The following is a 25179-nucleotide window of genomic DNA, read 5'->3' as shown; positions in this document are numbered from 1 at the left end:
AGAGGTTCTCTCAGAGTTGGTGTTAAACCATATGTGGGGTGAAATGCCTTTAAGGCACAAACAAATGCATGGAAGTGAGAAGAATCAGCAGTGACGTATTAAGGACAGCGACTTGGTGGGGGGTGGGGCGGGGATGTGGTGAGGGACATAGGTCAGAGAAATGAAGGAAGAGGAAGAGTGTAAAGTAAGTGACAGGCAAATCCATAGGGGAATAGTGGGAAGCAGTTTGAATGAGGAAATGGATATATGTTGTCTTGTCAGATCCAAGGAAGTTAACAATGTGGTGGGTTGGAGTTCAAGCGGAGAGATCCAAAACTTAGCTTTGACAAAACCTCCATGGACATGGGGACCAGGCTCTCAGGCTCCAGATGCTGGCATCATCATGCAGCTGCTCGTGTCCCAGGTGCTCTATGAATCTTCTAAACTAGCCCAACTCCCCGCATCTCCCCACTTTCTGGAACCTCCTGCTTGGCCCCAGGGAACAGCACAGCAGTCATCCAAGAGATTCTCCTAGCCAACCAATTACCTGTGTCTAATAGCGTGGCCAGAGAGAGGGCTTGGTCCACAGCCCCGCCCACCACCACCAAAATCATCCTGCCATCAAGCCTCCATATCTAAATAAATGGTACCTCAGATATTCAGTTCATTAGCCAAAAAATCTAGGCTTCATCTTCTATTCCTTTCTATCTCTCATTCTTAGATTCATAGGTGAGCAAGCTCAATATCTCACCACTCCCACTGCTACATTACCTACAAGCCCCTCCTCCCTCACCCACACCAGGTCCTAGCCATCTGCCCCTGCCTCTTCCCTTGACCCTGGGTCCATCCTCCATCTGATCGTCCGACTGATCTTGTGAAAGTGTCTGTCAATATGTCTCACTCCCGCGTGGAAAATCCGGCATCTGGCATGAAATCCTAACGCCTTCCCATGGGCATTCCTCCAAGCCCGGGGAGCCCCCTTCATCACTCGCATTGGAACTCTGACCTCCCCTCCTCAGAGTCCTCAGCCCAGCACCCAGCTAAGGCAGGCACTGTTTCCCACATTAACTTATTTGATCTGCTTTATAGCACATATCTGTACCTGGCATATCTCAAATGTTTACTTTATTTTTTAATTAGATACTTTCCCCTACTATAATGTAAGCATCCTGAGAGCTTTTTCAAGTTCATCTGTGTCCCTACAGTCTACAGTAAGCCTGGCACATAGAAGATGCTCAAAAGAATTTTTTTTGGGCCTGGCTCATAATGATGTGGGAATTAAGGCCCATGGTTATAGGTCTAAGCAGTTTGCTATCAAAATTGGATTACAATGATCCCAAACATAGCTTACAGATCTAAACTACCATAATGTCATCCAGTGAAATCCTATTTCAGTTCTTTCCATCTCAGCGATCATTTTAATATGAGAAGATGATAAAATTGGCACTGGTGCCTTGAACACCACCACGGTCACAGTCTCCATTTGCCAGCCCCATCAGATCCCCCTTTGCCTCACTCCAATGGCTTTGTCTTTCTCTGCACGTCAACATCAGGGATTTTAGTCTGATTTTAGCTGCAATCTGAAGATAAAACCTTGACCAAGACAACATCCGACTGCCTTTCTCATTCACTAATCTCATTTATTTGAGGAACGGAGATGTCTACATAAATCTCTATGCGTGTTAATTTTGAAGTGAAAAAAAAAACCTGAATTGCATGAAGTTCACAGGAATACATTTTATTGATAACAAATGCATCTAATAAAGGAGATTTATCAAAATCTAATACTTACTGAATTATGATAAACTTGATACAAAAGACCCCAACAGATTTGTTACTGGAAATAACATTTTCAATACACTGAGGTACAGAATCAAAGTGGCTGAATTAACTAACTCAACCCATTGCTTTGAGTTTATAGCTCAGAGTCATATACAATATACAATTTTGATTTTCCACATGGCTTTGAATTAGATATTATGGTCAAGATGTAAACAATATGACATAGGTGTTCATAACTTGTATATTGTCGTTTAGGTAATAATCCTAAAATAAGTTCATTGAAATTTCATTACAATGTCCTCTAGGCTAAAGCTACAGAATAATATTCAATAGGAGAGAGAGAATTATAGAGATTATATTAAAACTAGAAATGCTTCTGGGAGAAAGTATCCATATTCAAAACACTGTAAAAAATCACAAATAATTCAAGGAAACTTACACATTTCAAAACTGGAAAATAAGAAATTTTGTAACTTGACTTTATGAAAGATAAAGAAAATACTGGAATGCCACGCCAGTGTCAATTTAATGGTAAAGAGCTGGGTTTTTTTCATTCTTTATTCTCACCAATATACTGACTGTGATCATTTGATATAATCTATCAGACATCCCCACCTTAGTAAAATTATGTTTGTCACCGTATGATACTGGAGACTATTTCTACCCAGACACCAGGGAATGTTGAAATAAAAATGTCTAGAGGTCATGATGGTCCAAACAGGCAGAAAATAATTTCTTCTCAGACATTTGTTATTTGAGATAATCCCTCACCTCTTATGTAGTTCACTAATGCAGCTTCTAGAACACCCACAGAAATATGCTCTCTCTGAACAGAAGTAATCTCCTTTGCCTTATGAATATCCTGAAAGCAGATATATAATTCAGCCATTCAAAAATCATGTACGTCCTTTTATTAGTAATTATGTATCACCAAGTATGCTAATAATAGTCTCTCACACATGACACTTTTTCATAAGGTGTGTATATCTCACTGAAAGAAATATTTGCTTTCCACTTCGGTGAAAAATTTGTATTCCCCAAGCACAGCACTGCAAAAAATGGGAAATGGTTTCATTTCCCGTTTCTATTAAGAGTACTCTCCAAAGTGACCTACTAGTTCACTGTGTTTCATTTTCTCTGTGAATAGTTCATCAAATACTCTCTTCTGCTTTGAAGTAAAGTAGTTTATCCAATCACCCACTGCACCTGTAAAAAATCGGAAAGAAATTAGACAAGCGTCAGTTTAAATATATAGTATTCACAAAAAAGAAATCTGGTAGATTTCTAAGAAAATGTGAACAATTTCTTAATGACAAGATAATGGGGAATTTTTCTTTTCTTCATCTGCTTATCTGTTGTTTCCAATTTCTTCAGTAATGGTTACATATTAATTTGTACAGTTTAAAAAGTTATTTATTAAAAGGAAAGGGAGCTGAAATATATATAAATATCTTAGGTTTTACTATAGCTGGCAAGGAAAGATCTCCCCTAAACTCAATACAGACATAAAGCAGACAAAGGGGACATAATGATGCTTCATTTATTTCTCTGCCTCCGGCACCACTGCAGCTGTGGCTGTGCTGATAACATACCGTAAGGATAGGTAATTGGTCTCATTTTTAAGGAAATTTCTTTTACAAAATCAGTAACAGAGAACTGAAAACATAAATACCAAGTTATTTGTATGATGTCCTCGCCTTACATATAAGGTGTTTGGAAATTGAAATAAATTGGAGACATGCACTTCACACAGTCCATCAGCCTTTCCTGATGGTTAGAGTTCCCCTCTCAGCCTTGGCCACTGCCTCAGCCCTGCAGGACTGCCCTTCTCTCCTCCACAACACACATCAGACCAAGCCCCAGCCCTCAGCCTGGCCCGTCATGGCCCTTTGCCACTTCTGTCCCCAGGCTTCATCTTTGGGGTCTAATCCAGGTGCACCAGAGCTCATAACACATCATTTCATCCTTCCATGACAGACCGTTTTCCATTGTTCTCTATTATCTTTTCTTTGCAATTAGCTTTAAACTCTCTCGAGTTAAGGACAAGGATGTCTTGTCCATGTGTGATCAAAACCCATGGCTTGATTGAATGTCAGACAATGTCACCTACAGCAAAGAAACACATTACAACCTAAGAAATTCTGGGTGTTGTCAATTCCTGGTCCGAAAGATTGCGTTTAAGAAGTGAAGTGGAACTCTTCTGTTTGGCGGAGAAAGAAAAGGAAAGAAAGTAGTATCAGAGGCAAGATCCCAGAGTCAGGAAATGGAATTGCTTCTAAAACTTCTTCAGACAGCTTTATCATTTTCATGTGGTTGGTTCCTGTGTCTACCTCTCAGATGGTTCCTAACTGAGCCTGGGAATCTTCACACCTGGAAAGAATGCAATTCAGGAATTTCACTTAATAAACATTCACTGAGGACTGACAAGGTACAGTCCCCTGTGCAGGTATGGGGTGTATGAAGGTGAAATGAGACATTAAAAATGGCGAATGGAACTACTTCCAAATATAAACCCAGGCTCAGAAACAGACTCACAGACATAGAACACAAATTTATGGTTACCAGTGGGGAAAGGGAGTGGGAAGGGATAAATTGGGAGTTCAAGATTTGCAGATATTGATTACTATATATAAAATAGAGAAACAAGTTTCTCTTTACAGCATAAGGAACTTGTAGTAACCTATAATGAAAAAGAATACGAAAAGGAATATATGTATTTGTACGTGTGACTGAAACGTTATGCTGTACACCAGAAATTGATACAACATTGTAAACTGAATATACTGCAATTAAAAAAAGAATCCAAAAATAAACCCAGGCAAAGCGTCGCAACTTTGACTTACCTTTCCTAAATACCAGTCTCCTATTAGATGTGAGGGCACAGATGGTATGATTCGGATCACAGTTTTCTTTGACTGCATTATTTTTCATTTCACCGAATGACGTTTTCCGAGCAATCACGTTAATTTCACCATCAGTCAAGTTTAAACCAAGGAAAGTAGTTATTTTCTTTATGTTTTTAGAAAGATCCTGAGTAATAAGCAAATAAATGTATGTAAAAAAGTGTAACTCATCAAGACACCAAATTCATTCTCTGAAACCTGAAAGCGGCATTCATTGATTGATATTCTGTTTTAACTTTACTTAAATTATCATTGTTGAAATGTTAGAAAGAACTTACTGTCTTCATTTCTTCGTAGAATATAATTAAGATATTTTTAGCATTTTTGTGTTCTTCCCAGCTTAAAACATGATCAAACCAAGATCCATATACAACTAGAAGAAAAGTGAATTGTCATATTAGTGTCAAACTCTATAAAAAAGCTTTTATTAAACATTATAGCTTTGCGTCCCTGGAGTCTTCCCACTTCAGTGAGGTAGTCAAAGTAAGGCACACACATATTAGACTCTGGAGTGAAAGAATTTTCCTTAGGAGAGCTCAGTTTCACTATTTCAACTAAATACAATATTGTGAAATGAAACTGCCTGGCCATCTCTTTTAATTAGGCAGTGGTTTTTTGTTTTGTTTTGTTTTGTTTTTTCTTATTTCTAGTAAATACTCTTTTATCATCAGAAGTGACAGCAGAAATTCAGAGATACATGTTTTCCCAATAATTGTGTTCTGATAACTACTTTGGCTCTTGGGAGAAATAGGGAAACAATGAGAATTTATCATTTTCTTCCTATAAAGTGACATTTTTTCATAATTATAAGTTCTAAATATAAAAAGTTTTTAAACTTCCTCAAAAAAAATAAATTCTGTTCGCCTATCTTAGTTCAAGGAAAAAACACAGTCTTAAGGATTTATCTGTAGTCGATATTACCTCTCCATCGTTCTGTTAAATTGACAGCCTTAAAAATCCTCAGGGTTTAAAAGTAAAATGCTATCATGCAAAATAACCTCTAAGCAGTGATGATTATAAACAAACAGTGAGCAATTTCTCGTCACCACAGAAAGTTGACTAGCATGACAATCTAAAACATAAAACGCAGTAATTTAAAATACTACATATACATCTTTCCGTGCCTCTGATGAAACAAAATTTATATCTTAGGGAAGACAAGAAAACAGTTTTCTCAGCCCGTTTGGGCCTTGTCCCTCCACCTGTGTTTTGCATCTGCCTTAACCAGAGCTCCTTAGGAGACAAGGATCCTTCTTAATCTCAAATCCTTAGGAGATAACCTTCCTCCTTAATCTTGAAAGGACTCATTTTGTACACATAGATCTGAATTGTGTGAACTGCCAATACTACCTCATTTGCATATTAACCTCTTGTCTCAAAAACTTACGTAACTGTGCTTTGACCTCTAAGGTGCAGAACAGTCATCAGAGTGTTCTGAAAGATTATCTCCCGGGTTATAACCTTCAGATTGGCTCAAATAAAATTTCCCACATCTTTCTTAGACTGGCTATTGATTGAATTTTCATCCATACGCATGGCATGGCTAGCAGGGTATCTGAGAATACCTGGAGTCTGCCCTGAGCTGGCGCTCGGCACCTGGGTGCACCCACTGAGTCCCACTGGCCTCTCAGTACTCCTGAGATACCCCAGTGAGTTCTCCTGCTATCCAGGTCTATTGCTTTTAAGTGATCCTACACGTTTTACTCAAGTTGTTTTTTAACTTAACGACTTGGAAACTTAAGGTGCTTTGGTGTATTTTTTAGGCAGGGACCTAAGGAGATCCAGGCAAGAATTCCATGGAAACAGAGGTGGCTGGGTTTTTCTCAAATTTGACTTAAACTGAAAAAAATCAAGGTGATGTGTGGTCTGAACAAACCATTTGCTAGGAAAATGGGAAACTGAATTATTCAGCTCTCAAGAGCAAGGAAATCAAACCACAACCATCAAGCAAATACTGCTCTTCTAAGGACACATGATATAAAACCAGATCATCTTGTGCTCTGAGCACCCATGGCAGTTTTTGATTGTTGGAGGGAGAAATGAGACATATAAAAGAGTGGAACTGACTTATGGGTAACACCTCTGGGAGCTAGACTCAGAAGCAGCACATAGCTGATCCACCACACTGTCCTCAGAACATTGTTCAGATCCATCTCATGTCTGAATTAGGTTACCAAACTGATCATAGGAAATTGTGCCTCAAAGGCCAGATAGCTCCCAGATGGACAGCCAGCTATGGAGATACCAGCTGGGTTTATGTAAGCTTGCAAGTGTTAATTGGGAATTAAAGGGAAACCTGCCCTGAAATGGCCAAGAATGGTCTCTTTGGGGCCCTTCAAAACTGATTTTTGTGGGCACAGTTAGAAAGAGCCAGAGGAAGTTCAGTTCTTACCATGTCAGTCGGTCTGTTGGATCCCTGCCTGCAGGGCCCACTAGAAGAGAGTGAAGAGTTTTTCTCTTTTCTAAAATTAGATTAGCAGGGGAAAATATTTGTAGGGTTAGCTCCTTGGATCCTTAGAATTGGAAAGACTTCTAACATGTTAATACTACTAAAAATTAATAAGGAACACATGTTTGTATGCAAGAAAAGAAGGTATAAGGAAAGATGCATTTTGTTAAGGGAAAAGAAGGTAGTCTCCTAAAGCTGGTTATTTCTAAATGGGAAAGAAAATAGGGCACAAATTAATATGGATATAGAAAGCTGTAGAAGATTTGTGGGAAAAAAGTCTTTAAAAAGGATTTCTATGTGTGGTCATGACTGACTAAGTTTGGAATAAATTTAACTGAGTAAATGAAAATTAGAGGTAAAGTAGTACAAAACCTGAATATGGTTTTCTCTCTGTTTAGAGGGCAAAGTTTTCTTAGATATTAATCTACTTTTGATACCAGCTTATAAAGTTTCTTTACCTTTTAAGTAATCTTTTACAAAGTTCCATACTTGCTTCCTAAATCCATTCTCACTTTGCTTAAATGAGTAAGTACTGTTTCACAGTGACCTCTGATCCTATTTGACCAAATGTTTTGAAAACTTCTTGCTATTTTTGACAAACTTCTTGAAGATCAAATTCTAATGAAGTTTGTTTGACTTCTCTCTAACTTCGAGGTTTCCCAAAGGCACCCTGACACATCTGAAGAGAATTACTTTCTCTCCTTATCAAGAAAAGATATTAAACTAATTAGCCTTATTCAGTATGTTAAATTACATGGGAAGCATTGTCAAATGAGTGGTGCAAAATCTTCTTAGGTTATATCATATGGGTAAATGCTGTTAATATAGATAGTCTAGAAATTATATGAAGCTCCTAAAAATTTGGTATGTTCTGCTAAAATGTTGTCAGTCACAATTCTAATTACTATCCTAAAATGTTGTGTGCCATAGCAATAACCACGTTTCTTTGTCAATTGCACTGTAATCAGGTCTTTAACCATGCATTTTAAGTCTTTTGTCATTTATAGACAGTGATTGTAATTCTCTGATGCTTTTGCAAAAACATTTCATCTTCAAGAAGATCCATAGGAAGAATTTTTTGACATGTACATGCTTTTGATAACTTTCAGATCATACCACTGAACTGAGTAAGAAATTAAAGAAATCTAACGGGAAACCTGATGACTTCATAAAACTGTTAACAGAAGATTAAGATCAAGGATCACGGGACTGAGCGAACAGATGAATATGGTTATGATTTTGTAGTTTTTGTGTGAAATATTACTGTTTTTTAATGTGTGTTTTCCAGATATAAGGGAACCCTTCCCCTCAAGCTGTTTATGATTTACATCAATCTGGTAAATTATACATTTGGAAGTAAAATCAAAACATTCATCTTTTCCCTCTACTTGATTTTTCACACCTGATGCGTCTTCTAATGTAACTTGTCTTATGACACATGAAGAATCAGATTTCCCTGATGAAAGATCTACTTCCCAATCGAAGGGAAATACTAGGAAAATGATTCGTTTGAGGAGGCTCTTGGCTTCAGTCTTTACTAATGACATTGTTACTCCTATTGGCAATTCTGATTACAGTTTGTGTGACTTATATAGTGATAGTTTCTTGCCTCTCAAGCTGTGTATCACTGACTCTTACTGAGATAATGATATCTGAACAACTTGAAACTATTTATCATATCTATAGTGCTCTATAAGTTAATAAACGTGCACAATGGGCATGCAAGGTAAAATTGGCATAAGTTCTACTGCACAACTTGGAAATGACTGTTACTCTTTGTCAGACATCTTACTAGTACAACCTCCTGAAAGGAAAGAAAGAACTGGGCTATTAAGACCCGGCATCAAGGGACATGGCGGGCTCTGGGCAGGTAAGCAAAAACTCTAGCACCAACGCACAAAATATTTGACCATCTAATGCTTTCTATCAAAAAAATTAATGATCAAAAGCAAGAAATTGATGAAATAAAGTTCATACTTTATAGCAAGATAAGAAAAAGTTAAGCATAACAAGTTTTTTCGCCTATTTGGGTCTCCTCCCCCACCATTAGAGTGTACTGTGCATCTGCATTAACCAGACCTTCTTAAGAGATAACATTCCTTCTTAATCTTGTAAGAAGTCACGATGACTCATAATTCACCTTGTACTTCTGGATTGTGGAAACTACCAATAATACATCATTTGACGTATAACCTTTTGTCTCAAAACATATAATTGTGCTTTGACCTCGAATGTGTAGAACAGTCCTCAGAGCTTTCTGAAAGACTGTCCCCTGGGTTATAATCCTCAGGTTGACTTAAATAAAATTTTTTGTTTTTTTCTCTTAGCTGGACTGTTGATTAATTTTTTGTCAATATCTCCTTACCACCCAAAGATTGAATACTAGCTAATGCCTCAATCATAAAAGAGCTACTCTGCTAGTGATTTCCCAAAGATCTGCTGAGTATTGATTCCTTTAATATTTATTAAACCCTTGGTGTCTGCCAGACATTTAGAACATTAAATCTTTGAATAAATTGAAATAAAATTAACTCCAAACTAACTGCAATTTTTCATGGCTTCAGCTCCTGAGGTAGCAAAGGGCAAAAAAAAAATAAACATATGAATTTTTAAAACAAGATTTTCTGGGACTAAAGTGGTATTGTCACAGAGCCAGCCCAATTTTCTACTCCATGGGCCCAGAAGACTGCATAATAAGAACTGGTGGCCCTGATACAATCGTCAGTTATCAGCGATCTCACTGCTATTTCACGAACCTACGTAATATTTTATCTTAGAATTACCAAAAGTACCCTATCAGTGATGAGAAGCTTATCTTCTAAGGGTGGTCAACTTTTTTCCCAGGCACAAAACACTTGGTAGGAGGAAGACTAATCTCTCATGCAAATTTAGGAAGTCTCTAGAACCCTGGGCTATGCTCACAGTCTCAACCTGCCTCACCCAGGAGAGCAGCCACAGCCCAGCCCTGGTGATGACGGTTGCTGCCTTAAAGTCACTGATGTTACGGACACTCTCAATACTGTCAGGGAGCCGATGCTTCTGTGGCTAGGGAGTCGGGCAGGGATTGAAATCCAGAGTCATACCCCATGATTAAGTGTAATTGACTTGTCCATTATGTTTTTCAATAGGAAATGTATTCCAACATATCCCAAATAGGTTTCAGAATAAGCTTTGCATCATAGCCTGGTCATAATTTGAAAGCCAGCTATCCTATTGCTGACTCATTACTTTATACTCCATCTTGTTCTGAAAGGACGTAGGCCAGCCAAAAGAATCTAAAACAATTGGCTGCCTGTGGCTTCCTTACTAATATAAGAAGTTACAAATTTGGTTCATTTATTAATCAGAATCCTCATTGTCTAGGTCATTCGTAGACCTCTGGCTTTGAAGAAAATATAGCTTCCGAAACAGATTTGAAATCTTCCTTTTATAGGAAATGGCTTTCTACACATTATTCACGTAATTACAGAATGATTCCAATGATTCCATCACATCCTGGCTTGCACATATGCCTCGATGGCCCTTTTCCTGCTATCCAAAACTACTCCTTCCTCTGAAATGCCCCCAGATAGAAGTTGCTCTTTCTCAACCAACCCATGTGTCTTAGGGTCTGGACAGTGACTCAGAAATCTCACTGATTGCTATCAACTTTCAGAGCTCCTTCCTCCTCTGGGATTCAGGCTCCCCTGGGACACATGTTTTTGACCACGTGACTCTTCCCATCCTTGTCTCCATCAGAAATCAACCTTCTGATCTCTCTTTTACAGTCACTGAAGATTCTGATTTTAGATCAAAATCTTCGTGGGTGGCTTCTACAATCCCCTACTCTGACCATTTCTTTTCACTTTCTTCCTTTTATTCATCCCCTCAACTCTTTACTTGCCAATAGCGTCAACATTTTTGCCCCCTTGTTGTTTACTTCAATCACCGAAAAACACCCAGTATGAAACTAAAGCACTTCGTCCTTTTTCCTTCTCTCTCCTTGATGCTGAGTTCTGCTGAAGAAATGTACACAATTCTGTCTGTTTACACCACTGCAAACTCATTTTTCCAGCCTCGAGGGCCCCAGGGCTGCCTGGCAAACCCATTTGTCTTAACACATTCTCCTGTTCCTCACGTCAGCTATTGCAAACCTCCCACACTTTCTGCAAGCCCTCTGCCCCACTCTTATATCCAGGTATAATGAGGATCTTAGGTTCTTGTTTCTAGAAAGCATTCTGATGACAGATAACTGCAGAAAACAGAACTCATTAGGATAAAATGGCCCAGGAAATACAGAGTTCCAATATAAAACTGGAGAGGAGGCTATAGGAAAAAAACAGTAAAATGTTAATATTTCATTGAGATATTAATCTGTCAGGATATTTCCAGCACACAATTTATAGTTATTATTTAACTTGAAAATTTAAAGCGTATTTGTAAACTGAAAGAGAAAATTCCATGATTAGATAAATGTGTGGTTACACGTATATATCTTTACTGTACTGTCTTCTCATATCATGTGTATTTATTTTTATGGTTTGGAGTTGGGTACAGAATATCATGATCCTTCAGCTATTAAATAATCTTTCCAGATAAATATCTGCTGGTAATATTTCCACCCTAAGGTGAAACTGTTTAAGTCTTTGTGTCCTTAAACATCTCTGTCTCATAGAACAAGTGGGTAGATTTCTACAGCAAACTTCAGCCATTACTTAATTATAACCTCTAAATAATTCTACAAAATAGGTATTTTTATTACTCCTAGTCTACGTGAGGAGTCTGAACCTCGGAACAGTTGAAACAACTTGTCCACAGTCACACAGGGAATAAAACACAGTCCGGACCTAATCCCAGCTCTTCTGCCTCCATAGTCTGTTCTTTCTATTATATCAAGTCAATTGCAGGAGAAAGAACCCTCCTCTCAAAAAGTCACTGAAGAACAGAAGTCACACACACATAACCCCTCCCACACACGCACGAGAACAAACAACCCTATCTTATAAATAGTAAAAAATGAAGCTCCCATTCAACTAAGTTTAACTAGTGATTCAATGACTGTTCATGTTTTGACAGGATTTGTCTAGGCTGGATTACCCAACTGTAGAATACTTACAAGTCAAATCCCTATTAACTCGCCTAAGAAGGTGCGAAAGAGTCTTCTGGAATATGTTTTCCAGCCACTCTATGCCCTTCCCAGACTCCCTGCCACGACTCCTGACAATGTCATGGCAGTAAAGGTAGATGCTCTACAGCCTCTAGTTGGCTTCCCTGCATCTGGCCTGAGTCGCAGCTGCACTCAGACAAATCATCTCAAGAACAGGAGCAGGACCTGCTCAGACCATATGCAGACGATGCTTTGCTTTCTGGGCCCTGCAAAATATTAGAGATGGCGCCGAATTCCAGCCCACGTGGTGGTGAGAGAGGGGTGGTGAGCCACAGTGTGTATGAGATGAATGAAGCTTCTCTTTTCTTGAGGAAAAGCAGACTCCAGATTTCTTTTTTCTAATGTAATTTATGTATTTAAACTCTGCTTCTTCCAAAAATGGAATTGAGGCAGAGTGAGGCATGCTAACTATCTTCAAATATTTAGAAGGCTATCATGTGGAAGATGAATTAATGATCAAGGACAGTTTTTTGGTTTTTTTTTTTTTTTTTTTGCTGGACGAGTTATGGTCCAGGAGTAGGAGCAAAAATTTTGGAACTGACATCTGAATTAAATCTGGGCTCTCTCCTTATTAGTTATGCATCTGTGGACAAGATATTTGACCTCCCAAGGTCTGCACTCTCCTCACCTGAAAAATGAAGATAGTAACATGTACTTCGTGTGGTCTAGTGAGGATGAAATGAGAAAGTGTTTGTACAGCACTTAGCTAAGTGTCTGCATCACGGGGGATGTGCACAGTCTATATGACACAGTAAGATTTTTTTTAAAGCATCTTAGCAGTGCCGATGTTGAATGTGTGGCTTTGGGGCAGGAGTGAGGGGTGTGAACCTGTCGTCAAGGAGAAGAAGTTCAAGCTTAGCCTCTACAATTCTTGGGGACGTTGTAATGGGGACTTAAACATCAGGTGGGTGTTTTAACCAGGTAACTTTTAATGAACCTGTCATTCCTGAAACTTGACGGTTCTACTCAGTGTGTGAGGAAACAGGGAGCAAAGAGGAAAGGAAATAGAGGGGTTGAAGCTGTGTGAGCATAGCATCATCTTCCACAGAGATCATAGCAAAACAAAATATAAAACCCTGTTGCTGGTGAGTTTCCAATGTCCTCATGACGCGGTTGCTCTTGCTGAGGGCTCTCTTAAATTAACAAGTAAAAGCTTAACAATTTGCAAGTAAAATAGTGAAAGGAGTAATTAAGCCCAGTAAGAGATAAAATCCTCTGGGAATGCGCCATTTCTAAATCCTGTCTCTTCCAGATTCTGCATCATCTTGGTATATTATTTTTGTTTAATGAAAGCCTTGGGAATTCAGAAGAGTCTTTTTTTTTTTAAGTGCTCCAAACACCACGGAGTCAGGGCAAAAAGGGTAAATCCGAAGGTCACGCGTGGTGGCAGGACCAACGTGTACTGGGCAGCTCAGTCAAATGATGTATCACTGGTGTTTTCAGGATAAATTACGTTCTGCCAAGTGTCAAGATGGTGAATTCTCTCACATTTGTTATAACTGGGGAATCTGGCGTGTGTGTGTGTGTGGTGTGTGTGCGTGTTTGTGTACTGTTTGCTTGTGTTGCTTTATTTCTTGTGCGGGTACACATAAGGCAAGTCTCAAGCCACGTGCCTAGGTTTCAGCTGTATCTTGCTGTGCTCCAATCAGTGAATAATTATTTCACTGAAAAGACTGACGGTATATGAAAAAAAGAAATGCTTGATCAGAATTCATCTTTGTCTGAAGACATTAAAACCAGCTAATAAGTCGCTGCTAATATGTACTACCCATCGGTGATAAGAAAGACTGTGAAGACGCGAAGTAGGAAAGAATTTGCTTAGAAGAGGCAAAAGAATAATCTATTCAAATGTATATCCAAAAGTCGGCAGTTAGAATCCACTTGAACTTTTGGGGGAAAAAATGGTTTCATTTTGAGCAGAAATGTTCCCTGTAAGTTATGGATAACAATCATTGTTATATTTACCATCTCCTCTTAGGAACAGCTCAAAAAATTCGTTCCAGGTTTCAATCCCGGGGAGGTTAGGGTTTTCCCTGTAGTAGTGGAACAGTGAAACAGCTGTGTCTTTTGGATTCCTAATGATGTAGATAACCTGTTTAAAAAAAAAATCAATTTATTTTTGAATGGATGTAGCCCCAATAAAAAACGCTTCCTACAAGAAAATAGCAGCAGCTAAACTTACCTGTGCAAGTCACACTTTTTTGGCAGCTTCAGCTGATTATTAAAAACCGACTTAGACGTGTGTTTCCCAAGATTTAAAGTGCACGAGTCATCAGGGGATCTTGTTAAAATGCAGATTCTGGTTTAGAAATTCCAGGATGAGGCCCAGCATCGTGCATTTCAGTCAAGCTCCCAAAAGATGTTGACGCTGCCAGCCCACTGACCACACATTTTTGAATGCATGTGCTCAACTTAATTCTATTATTGTAGTGGCAGACCTGAGACACCCCTCCTCATTTTTTAATACCCATATATTATAAAACATGATTTACTTACAGTAAGATTTCTTACAAACTGCTGTTCTTATTTACAAGGAGAAGACTGTTTTGGAAGCGGGGTACCTGAGATACCCTCCCCATTTACACAAATGCAGCGAGGGCAATTTAATTCAATTCAATAAATATTTATTTAGTACCTACTGTCTACCAGGTAGTGTGCAATGTTCCAGAGCCAAGGAATATAATAATGAGCAAGACAAAAATGATTTCAGCCCTCTCAAAACTTGCAGTCAAGTGAGGGATGCAGGTAATTAAACACAGTCTTGACTGTGTAGCGTTATCAAGGTTGTACTAGGGAAGTCCAGGGGGCAGAAAGAGCACATAAGAAACCTCAGGAAACCAGCGGGAGAAGCCTGGGTATTATAGGACAATCCTCGATCATGGTCAACATCACCTGAGTACCAGAGGTCTTACTTGCTTTTTCATTGAAAACCCAGGCTGGACACATTTTACCCAGATAAGAAAGTGTTTGCTGAGTCATTTTTAATACATAACTATCTTTCCCTACTGTGTTCATAGTCCAAGTATTGTGTGTGACCCTCATGAACTGTACCTGCCTCTCGAGAGATATGTGAAGACCACGGCACCCAGGAATGAAGAACCACCTTTACCCCCCGCCATTATCTTCTCTTCATCCCAAGAGATAACTGTGGAGTGACCCAACACCTCAGTCTTTCTCTGACTGCCCTTGGCTTCCTGAGTGACTCACAGAACCCCAAGGCCCACGGACGACAGTTTAAAAAATCCACTGCCTTAACAAAAAGGAGGAAATGGAAGAATTTTAAGCATTAGTCACCCAGTTGGATATTTTTTTTTTTTGGTAAGGAGAAGAGCTTTTTAGGGTCTTTGGAGAACCCTCAAAGTTACATGTCAGTATGGTCTAGTGGGAAGAACAGTGCAACCGATTAATACATATTTTGCCAAAAAAATTAAAAGAATGTTTTTTGTAACTGTATATGGTGACGAATGCTAAGTGGACACTGTGGTGATCATTTTGCAAGATACACAAATATGGAATCACTATGTTGTACATCTGAAACATACATGATATAATGTTATATGTCAATTACATTCAACAAACACAAACGCACACTAAGAATGCATTCTAAGAAAATATAAGAAATATTTGGGAGAGGTTGAGGGATACGAAGGGAAGGCAGAATGTTAGTCTGGGGAAAAATTAAATATTAACTAAATATCATGAAATGAGTTGAAAACATAAATTGCATGTAAGAAAGTTTGGAAACATTATTAAAGAGAGACAAAGGTTAGGAAGAAAATATAGGAGGCCAAGTAGGTAGAGAGCTGATAGGGAAAGACTGGAGGAGGAGCATACAATCTGATCGGCCCCATTGGGACAATTAAGGCTCGTCCAGTCCCTAGGCTCTCAGGGATGGCCATCAGCAGCAGAGGACAGGGTAACTAGGGACAACCAGACAGTCTCAGTTCCCGTTAAAGGTCACATTGAAAGGCTTGTACCTTAAAGCTGTAAGGTAAGTGTGGGAGTTTTAAGAAGCACCCTAACCTTTCTGAGTTGCAGTTTCCTTGCTTATAAAAGGAAAAATACCTACTCTTGTCATTGTTGTAATGTTTGTAAAACACACTTAATCCCTGGAAGTGTTTATCAGTGTTAGTGCACTGCCCTGAGAACGGGTTAGTTATTGAGCCTGCAAAACTCCTTTTCTCCCCACATCTCTCTCTCTCTCTGTCTTAGAGACAGTCTGTTTGAGATGAAAATGCTCAGCTGAGTCAAAGGGTACTCAGGTTAGTACACTTTCATCTGTTCTGATAGATTTGCTTGGGATAAAAGCAAAACTCCATGATGTTTGCCTCTGGTTGTGTTTATTTTTATTTGGGTGGAAGGCAGCCATATGGAGACATTGCAGTCATAGAGTTATTATCGCTGGAAGATCTGCTTTGATTTATTCGCATTTGGTAGGGTTTTTGTTTGTTTGTTTGTTTGTTTGTTTGTTTTGGAATATGACTGATGTCTAAAGATGCTTCATTACTGGGAAACTGTTTACCGTGGACACATGTATCTTGCCATTGCTTTACAAATATGATTCTCTTTTTTATTCTGATCAAAACAGAATTTTAAAATGCTTCATATACAGATATCTGTAAAGAAAATAAAATCCAACCCTAATGCCATATCATTGAAAGCACTTGGCATGTTGATACATTTACATTTAGTCCTTTTTAATGCATTTATATGCATATCTTAACTAAATTGAGATCATTCATTATATATGGATTCAAAACATGCTTTCTACTGAACCTTATTCCATGAGCATTTCTGCATAAAAACAAAAATTTGATTAAGAAATATATGAAAATAGAAAACGTTCTTTTAAATAACAATTAACTTTTAAAATAATAATGTGGGGACTTTAAAAATGGCTTGAGGTAACTATTCTTTAATGTTTTATATTACTATTTTTTATTCTTTTCCTACATAATCTCTTACAAAAATGATAGATAAAATAATTTAAATCATATTATTAAGGCAGTTTTTCTTTCTTTAGACATCAGTATTTAAGGTAAAAAGACTCAAGCCAGATTCAAAATAGAATAAGACACTGTCCAGTGTAATTACAGTTGATACGCTGATGTAATATTCAGATTTCCTTCATTCCTGAAAGATATGAAAATAATTCTTATGAGCTAGATTCTGTGGTAACACCTATACACGCATTATCGTGTTTAACCTTCATCCCACTGTGTGAGATGAATACTGTTATTCCTGTATTAAATAAGGAAACCAAAGCTCAGAGAGCATCAGTAATTTTCAAAGATCACACAGCTTGAAAGGAGCAAAGCAAGAATCCAAGACCAGCTGTGTGTACTCTCGATGTAATACGGAAGAACAAATCTGACTCTGTATTAGATCTGTTCCTTTAGCTCTAACCCTGTGCCCTGTTTATACCTTTAAGGGTAAAACACTTTTCCACTCATATAGAGATAAAAAGTTGCAGAACAGAGAACAATATTTGTCTTGTTGGAGGTTTACAGGAACATCATGATGTGGCCTATGTGGACAGCTGCAAGAACAAAGGATTCTGACACCAAGAAGTTTGCAACAACTAGACAGACTCCCTTCCCTTTTTAGTATAAAAGGAGCCTGAATTCTGACTTGGGCAAGATGGTTCTCTAAGACATTAGTCCCCCCATCTTCTTAGTCTGCTGGCCTTCTGAATAAAGTTATTATTCCTTGCCCCAACACCTTGTGTCCCGATTTACTGGCCTGTTGTGCGGGGAGCAGAGAAAGTCTGGACTCGTGACATCGAGCCTCTGCCTTTTACCATTGAACTTACCTTGCATTGTTTCTGTTTAACATTCGTTGGTAGCATGTCATAGCTCAAATGTGTTGGAATAACTCTTCTCTCACAGTATGCTTTTAGCTCTTCAAATTTAGAAATGTCTCCCAATTCAATAGGAGATGTTAGGGTAATTCTAGCATTGGGAATGTTCTTAATGACTTCTGCAATCCAGTGAGTGCCTTCATAAGAAAATAAAATGAAATGCATTTGTTAATTAAATGATTCTCGATGAGATGAATATAGAAAATCAGCATAAGGTTATAAAAGCAATGAATGCAATTAATTTTATTATAAACAGTTATTATTACCTCTTGACACCCATTGAAACTTGTTGAAACATTTGAGATGTTAATTTACTTCACAGGAAGAGTCACATTTTAAAGAGCGTGAAGAGTTCTGAAAATTGTATATGCTGTTTCCTCAGCTTCAAATACTCTTGTATGCTACCACTCACTTCTGGTACCTTCTTCAATTCACAAACACATAGATCTTTCCATTCATGATTCCTACTGGTCCTGCAAGCTCATGCGTCTTGCTCTTTTGTAAACTGTCTTCTGGGTCCCCCACCCTGCCCCGCTCCGCCACCGTTAATAGCTCCGAGGCAGCACGCACCAGAGTAGAGTTACCAACGCTTTATTTGTGTCTATTTCCCCATTTCCTTCCTGAATATAGACACTGAATCTTATTTTTGCTTGTGTGCAGATACAGAGTAGTTGTGCAGACAGAGCATTTGCAGAATAAATAAATGCTGTATTCAAACACTATGGAGACGCACACCCCCCACCATGAAGTCTGGGAGAAATACCACTTTATGTAAAGCAAATGAGTATACACTCTAGTGTTGGAGATCTTGGTAAATTGGAGCAAAGAAGTAACAGTTTGGGTGGGGAGGGTGTTTTGCCAAAGTAATGTCCTTAAAGGGTTTAAATTAGGTTTAGTTCCCATTTATCCCATTGTAATTACAATTTGATACAGTATTAACAAATTTATGGTTGAATGAATGTTTAAACAGTACTCTCTTTTGCACTATATGTTTTAAATTTTAAGACTATTGGAGATTACAATGTTAATAAGTTAAATAGTCATAATTGTAATATTCACATAAACGTGATTCATATAGTAGTGATATCTGTCTTATTTTAATTAAACATATTGATTGATTCTGATGAAGAAGAGAGAATGCACAGTTTTGTGCTGCTGAAGGGGGCCTCCTGGCAGCTAATGGAGATGTCAATTTATCGGCGCCCATATGTACAGTGGAAGCTTTATATACAGTTGCGTGTGGTATAAATTAGCCACCTGTTCCAAGAACCTTAAAAGTATCATAAATTACTTTCTAAATTAACATATCATTTTAAGGTAAGATATATTTATTCACAGAGTAACTTATTACATAGGAAAAATACTGAAGTATTCTTGAGGTAATCATTTAATTGCCATGTGCAGCAATATTTTCCAATAAAGGAGATACACATACGGCTTCTATTTATTCTGCTACAGCCCCCGGGGAGATCTGGCCCTATGTCAACTCTGGGTCTTCCAACAGGAAGGGCTTCTTGGGCTTGACTTACAATCAGGTGAGGGGACTGCAGTACACACATAACTGGGAGGGAGCTTAGTTCTTAATTGTTTAACTCATGCTAGCAGACATACGCCCATCCACACACGTCCACTTTTCTGGAAACAACAACAGGCAGTTAAATATTACATATCCTGGTCACCTCTCAGAACCAAAAATAATATGTAACTAATTTTGATTACCCACAGAATGACATTTTTCATATTAATGGTTCTTTCATGAGCATGTACCTATATGTGGGAATAAACTTTGTATGATAACACATAAACTTTAACAATAAAGTATTTATGGCTCTTATTAGCCCAGAAGAAAATAATTATTTATTTACAAATCAATCATTAAGTATAAATTGAACAAAAACTATTTACCATCATGCCTGGCTCAAAGTAGGAAGAGAACTTTATCATATTATAGACATTATGCTTACTATATATATCAACATTTATATGTCTTCACAAATAAAATAGAAACAGGAGTGTAGTAAAGCTCTAATTTCTTCCATTGACATTTTCTTAAATCACATTGTTTTGACTTTTCTAATGTCAAAATTTTTCATTAAAATAAGCATTTAAGATACTCCAATTTCCTATGGAAAAATTCTGCAAAATAAGTGTATTATAAAAATTATTATTATATGTATTATTATTATTGCATTTCTACATTTTAAAAATACATTAAAATAAACTTTACCAGATTTGGGGTAGGAAACCAGAAAAACATCATCTTCTCTTGCATCAAAACAATCCAGGGAATTTAGAAGTTCTTCTGAAGACATAGTAGAAAAGAGAATTCCTTTGAATTTATGAAGAACACTCCATTGGTCCTGGGATGACATCTTTCATTAAATCAATCAAAAAAGTATTTACTAAACACTAACTTTACAAAAGGCACAGAGCAAGTGTGGGCTTCGATTTTAATCCTAGCTCACTGGCAATGCAATCTTAGAAGAACTGAGCTGACATTCCAACTAGAGGAACATATAAATACCTTTTGCAATTCTTCACAAGAGTCATTTTCAAACGATAACTGAGCCAAAGTCTACTGTGAAAATGATGTTATCTGAATTTTGCTGATAACACATGTTACAAAATATTCCCTCCAACTTGACTCAGAGAGTTTACATACACAGCTATCAAGCTATCAGAATGTAATCATTGTATTAAGGGATTAAGGTTCATCAAATCCTTTGGCTACATAAGGAAAGACTTTTAGTAGCTGCAATGGATTATGTCATTATAGAAACGATCGGGAAAACTGAACTTCTTCTAGTTAATATTAACACATAGTAGAGGAAGCAGCTATAATTGCATTTCAGGAAGAGAAGCGGATTGGAGTAAGAAAATATAAATTTTTTCCAGGAATTGGCAGATAAAGCTGCGACTGAAGATAAACTTTACAGGAAATGCTTTAAATAAAAACTATTTAAAGATAACACGGGAATCAGGAAAACTAAGGAGGAAAAAAAAATACCTTGAGCTTTGATGTACACGGGAAGTTTTTGACTGAACTAAATAAACTCTTGTCTGAGTCATTCTTAGCTTTTGTCATCAATGTTGTTATATTCTGATTCAATTAGACATGCCAGCGAAGTGCCCAGTTACGTCAGTGAACCACAGTTGAATTTTTTTGGTTTGCTTGTCTAAACATTAAAAAGACATGTGTACCAGCAAGGAAATGATCAGCATTTTAGTTGAGCACAAAAAAGTTGAAGAACTAATTGAAGATGAAAGATATAAATGATAGCACCAGAAAAAAAAGGGAAAATGATTACACACATAGAAAATTCCAAAGAATATATAAATGATTAGAATGAATATGTAAATTGAGCATGGTTACTGGATTATGAGGTCAATACATGAAAGTAAATGTATTTCTGTATTCTAGCAGCAACCAATTGAAAAATAAAATTTGAAAACCAACACTATTTATAATAATATGAAAAAATTGGATCCCTAAAAATAAATCTCATCTATTGGATTTAGAGGTGAATGGCACTGAAAGTTACAAAATGTTAGTGAGACTAGTTAAAGAAGACCTAAGTGAATGAAGAAATACACTATGTACGTGGACTAGATGACTCAACCTTATTAGAATGTCAAAATTCTCCTTTTTGGTCTCTAAAGTCAATTTAGTTTGATCAAAATCCTAAAAGGCGTGTGTATGTATGTGTTTGTGTCTGTGTGTAAGTTGACAAGCATTTGTATGGAAGTGCAAAGATCCCAGAATTGTCTCTTAAAGAAGAACAAAGCTGTAAGGCTTAAATTATTATATTTCAAGATTTATCATAAAACAACACTAATTAAGATAATGTGGCCTGAGCCCAATGCTGCACATATAGATCAATGGAACAGATAAAGAGGACAGGAAAAGAGCCACACATAAATGGTCACTTGATCTGTAACAAAAGAACAATTCAGTGAGGCGGGGAATGGTCTTCTTAAATGAATGGTGCTTATTCAATGCAATCCATATAAAGGAAAATAGAAAACTTACATGTCATATACAAAGAAAAATTTAAGATGGATCATAGAATTAAACTGGGAAAAAAAGAGCTTCTAGAAGAAAATGTAGGAGAAAATCTTGATGATCTTTGGGAAGGCAGAGATTTCTCATACATGATACACGAAAGAAATATCCATTAAAAAATTGTAACTGGACTTCATTAAATTAAGAGCCTTTGTTGAGTAAAAGCTGCCATTAAGAGAGCAAAAAAGGCAAACCACAGACTGAAAGAAAATATTTTAATACATATATTCAACATTATACTCACTTTTAGACTCTTTAAAGAACTCTGACTAATCAATATTTTTTAAAAAATCAAACAACTCAACCACAAAAAAAGAGCAAAAGATCTGAATAAGCTTTTGAAAAAATGTTCAGTATTATTAGTTGTTGGGGAATTGCAAATTAAAATTAACATTGTAGGGGAGACCCACTTCTGGAATGTTGGCGTGAGGAGGTCTGTGGATTCACTCGCTGATAAAACAACCATGAATGGTGACAATTATTTTTAAAATAAAACAAGTAAATAAATATTTTAAATCTAGAAATTGTCCTAAAAGCAGACAACAAATGAAGAAACAATTATTCGAGAAAATACGCTGAATCATTGTAAGAACAGCAAGATTCTATTACACTTGAACCACACCCTCCCTACCTCCGTACCTCCACTGCCCTTGCCAACTAAGCATCAAAGCTTCACTCCAAGAGGTGTGGCCAAGAAGATGGGTCTTCTCCCCCTGGCTTCCAGGCAATCATATGAAAAAAAAAATCAAATCCCTAAAAATACCTCCCTTATACTTCCCTGGGAGGAGCAAGCCACCAATTTTTCTCATCCCTCCAACTCTGTGTTGCAGAGGCTAAATTCCAGGGACTGTAGCCAAGAGGTTTAGAGCTTTCTTCCTCCATCCAGTTCCCACTCACAGGATGGAGGCCCTACTCCTGGTATGTCAGGCTAAAAATAAGGGGTCCCCGATCACCTTTGGCCCAGCATGCTCATAGGCCAGAGTTTCCACATTAGAAGAGGCAAGCCAAGAAGACCAGAGGCTTCCACCACTTAGCAAATTCCTGCACACAAAAAAAACAAGTGAGTCATTCCAAGAGAAATGAGCCACTGTCCCCATACCCAACTCCAGAGTAAACAGTAAATTGAACAACAACAACAAATTAAAAAAAAAACAACACTTTCCAGATGGGAAAGAAGGAAATAAAACCATTTCTATTTAGATAAGGCATGATTTTGTATCTAGAAAATCCCAAGGAATCTACCAAAAGTTATTAGAATTAATAAACTAGTTCAGCAAAATTGCAGCAAAGATAATACACAAAAGAATTCTATTTCAACAGAAAAGCAAAGAATAACCCAAAAATTAAATAAAGAAAACAAACTTATTCACAATAGCATCAAAAGAATAGAATATTTAGGAATAAATTTAACAAAACGCAAAATTTACATTCTGAAAACTACAAAACATTGTAGAAAGAAACTAAAGATGATGTAAATAAATAGAAAGACATATCCTGTGTTCATAATTTGGAAGCCTTAATACACAAGATCTTACGGTAGCGCACAGAGAAAACAATGTGACAATGAATATATGTATATGTTCATGTATAACTGAAAAATTGTGCTCTACACTGGAATTTGACACAACATTATAAAATGATTATAAATCAATAAAAAATGTTATATTGTTAAAAAAATAATAATAATAATTTGAAAGACTTAATATTGTTATGAAGGCAATACTCCCCCCAAATTGATCTACAGATTCAATGCAAATGCTATTAAAATCCCAGCTGACTTCTTTAAAGAAATTGGCAAGTTGATCCTAAAATTAATATGGAAATTCAAGTGATCTAAAATAGCCAAAAGACTTGAAAATGATAAAAGTTGGAAGACTCACAATTACGGATATTGATAATCAAGGTAGTGTGGTACTGATGTCAGTTACTGGTACAAGGAAAGACAGATATGTAGAATTCAGAAATAAACCACCATATTTATTGTCAATTGGTTTTTTATAAGGATGCCAAGACAATTCAAAAGCAAAAACTGGTATTTTCAACAGTTGTTAATGGGATGACTGGATATCCATATACATAAGAATGAATTTGGACTACTTCCTCAATACCAAAAAAATTAACTCAAAATGGACTGTGGTCCTAACTGTAAGAGCTGTGACTATAAAATTCCCTGGAAAAACATGCAGGTAAAGATTCATGACCTTGGGTTAAACAATGCCTTCTTAAACAGAACTCCAAAAGCACAAGCAAAAGAGAAAAAAATTAGATATATTTGACTTCATCAAAATTAAAAACTTTGCTGCTTCAAAGGATACATTCAAGAACGTGAAAAAGCAGCCCACAGAATGAGAGAAAATAATTGCAAATCTTGTTATCTGGTAAGGGACTTGGGCCCAGAATATGTAGAGAACACTTACAACTAAAAAATAAATCAACCCAATTAAAAAATGGGCAAAGTCTACACTGCTGAGTGTGAGTAGAACCCAGGCCTTGTGCTGGTAGGCAAAGCTTGAAAGTATAAAGGAAATGAAACAGGCTGTATGTTAGAGAGCCTTGACGCTAAGCTAAGGAGTCTGAACACTGTCCGAGAGCTGTGGGAACCACAAAAGGTCTTAAGCATCAGGTTGTATACTAAAAAGACCATCTGGCAGTCGTATGGAGGTAAGTTGCAGTTGAGCCAGAAGAGACAGAAACCAAAGCAGAAACAAATGGGGACGAGCAAAGAGGAGCAGGTTTGAGAACGCCTTCAAGGTAGAATCTCCGGGATTTAGCAGCCAATTAGGTGGATGAGGGAGCAAGAGAAGTCACAAAGTGGCTACACCACGGGCCAAATTCAGGTTGAGCATTTTTTGCCCATTTGCCTATTTTTGCTGCTTGAAAAATTAAATTTGAACTGCTTTGGGTGTGATTTTCCCTATCCTGTTTGCCACAGTCCTCACCATTCCCTATTCTCTGTGACCCAGCGGGACTCTACCTACCTGCCTGGTCCCTGAAGGT

The 25179-nt window shown here is 37.4% G+C and overlaps 1 protein-coding gene across 1 annotated transcript; it reads right to left on the bottom strand.

Moving 5' to 3' along the window:
• Positions 1-2657: 2657 nt before the first annotated feature.
• On the bottom strand, positions 2658-25179 carry LOC140691256 (sulfotransferase 1C2-like). The gene is made up of 7 exons (XM_072954311.1): positions 25161-25179; positions 20347-20421; positions 18072-18256; positions 14225-14351; positions 4943-5037; positions 4605-4791; positions 2658-2967 (listed from the first exon to the last, which is right to left on the bottom strand). Exons 3-7 carry the CDS (start codon positions 18105-18107, stop codon positions 2849-2851), a joined length of 564 nt encoding a protein of 187 aa, XP_072810412.1. The 5' UTR covers positions 18108-18256; positions 20347-20421; positions 25161-25179; the 3' UTR covers positions 2658-2848.

Source organism: Vicugna pacos, chromosome 34 (genome assembly GCF_048564905.1).
Source record: "Vicugna pacos chromosome 34, VicPac4, whole genome shotgun sequence".
Lineage (NCBI taxonomy): Eukaryota > Metazoa > Chordata > Mammalia > Artiodactyla > Camelidae > Vicugna > Vicugna pacos.
Note: the sequence above shows the minus strand (reverse complement) of the source record. Positions and strands in the feature narration are given on the sequence as shown.

Coding starts and splice junctions, on each gene's coding strand:
- LOC140691256 (XM_072954311.1), bottom strand. CDS start 18,107: ATGCTACCAACGAATGTTAAACAGAAACAATGCAAG. Junction 5,038..14,224: donor GCTGTTCCTAAGAGGAGATG/GTAAATATAACA, acceptor CTTTTCTTCTAG/TTGTATATGGATCTTGGTTT. Junction 4,792..4,942: donor TCTACGAAGAAATGAAGACA/GTAAGTTCTTTC, acceptor CTTATTACTCAG/GATCTTTCTAAAAACATAAA.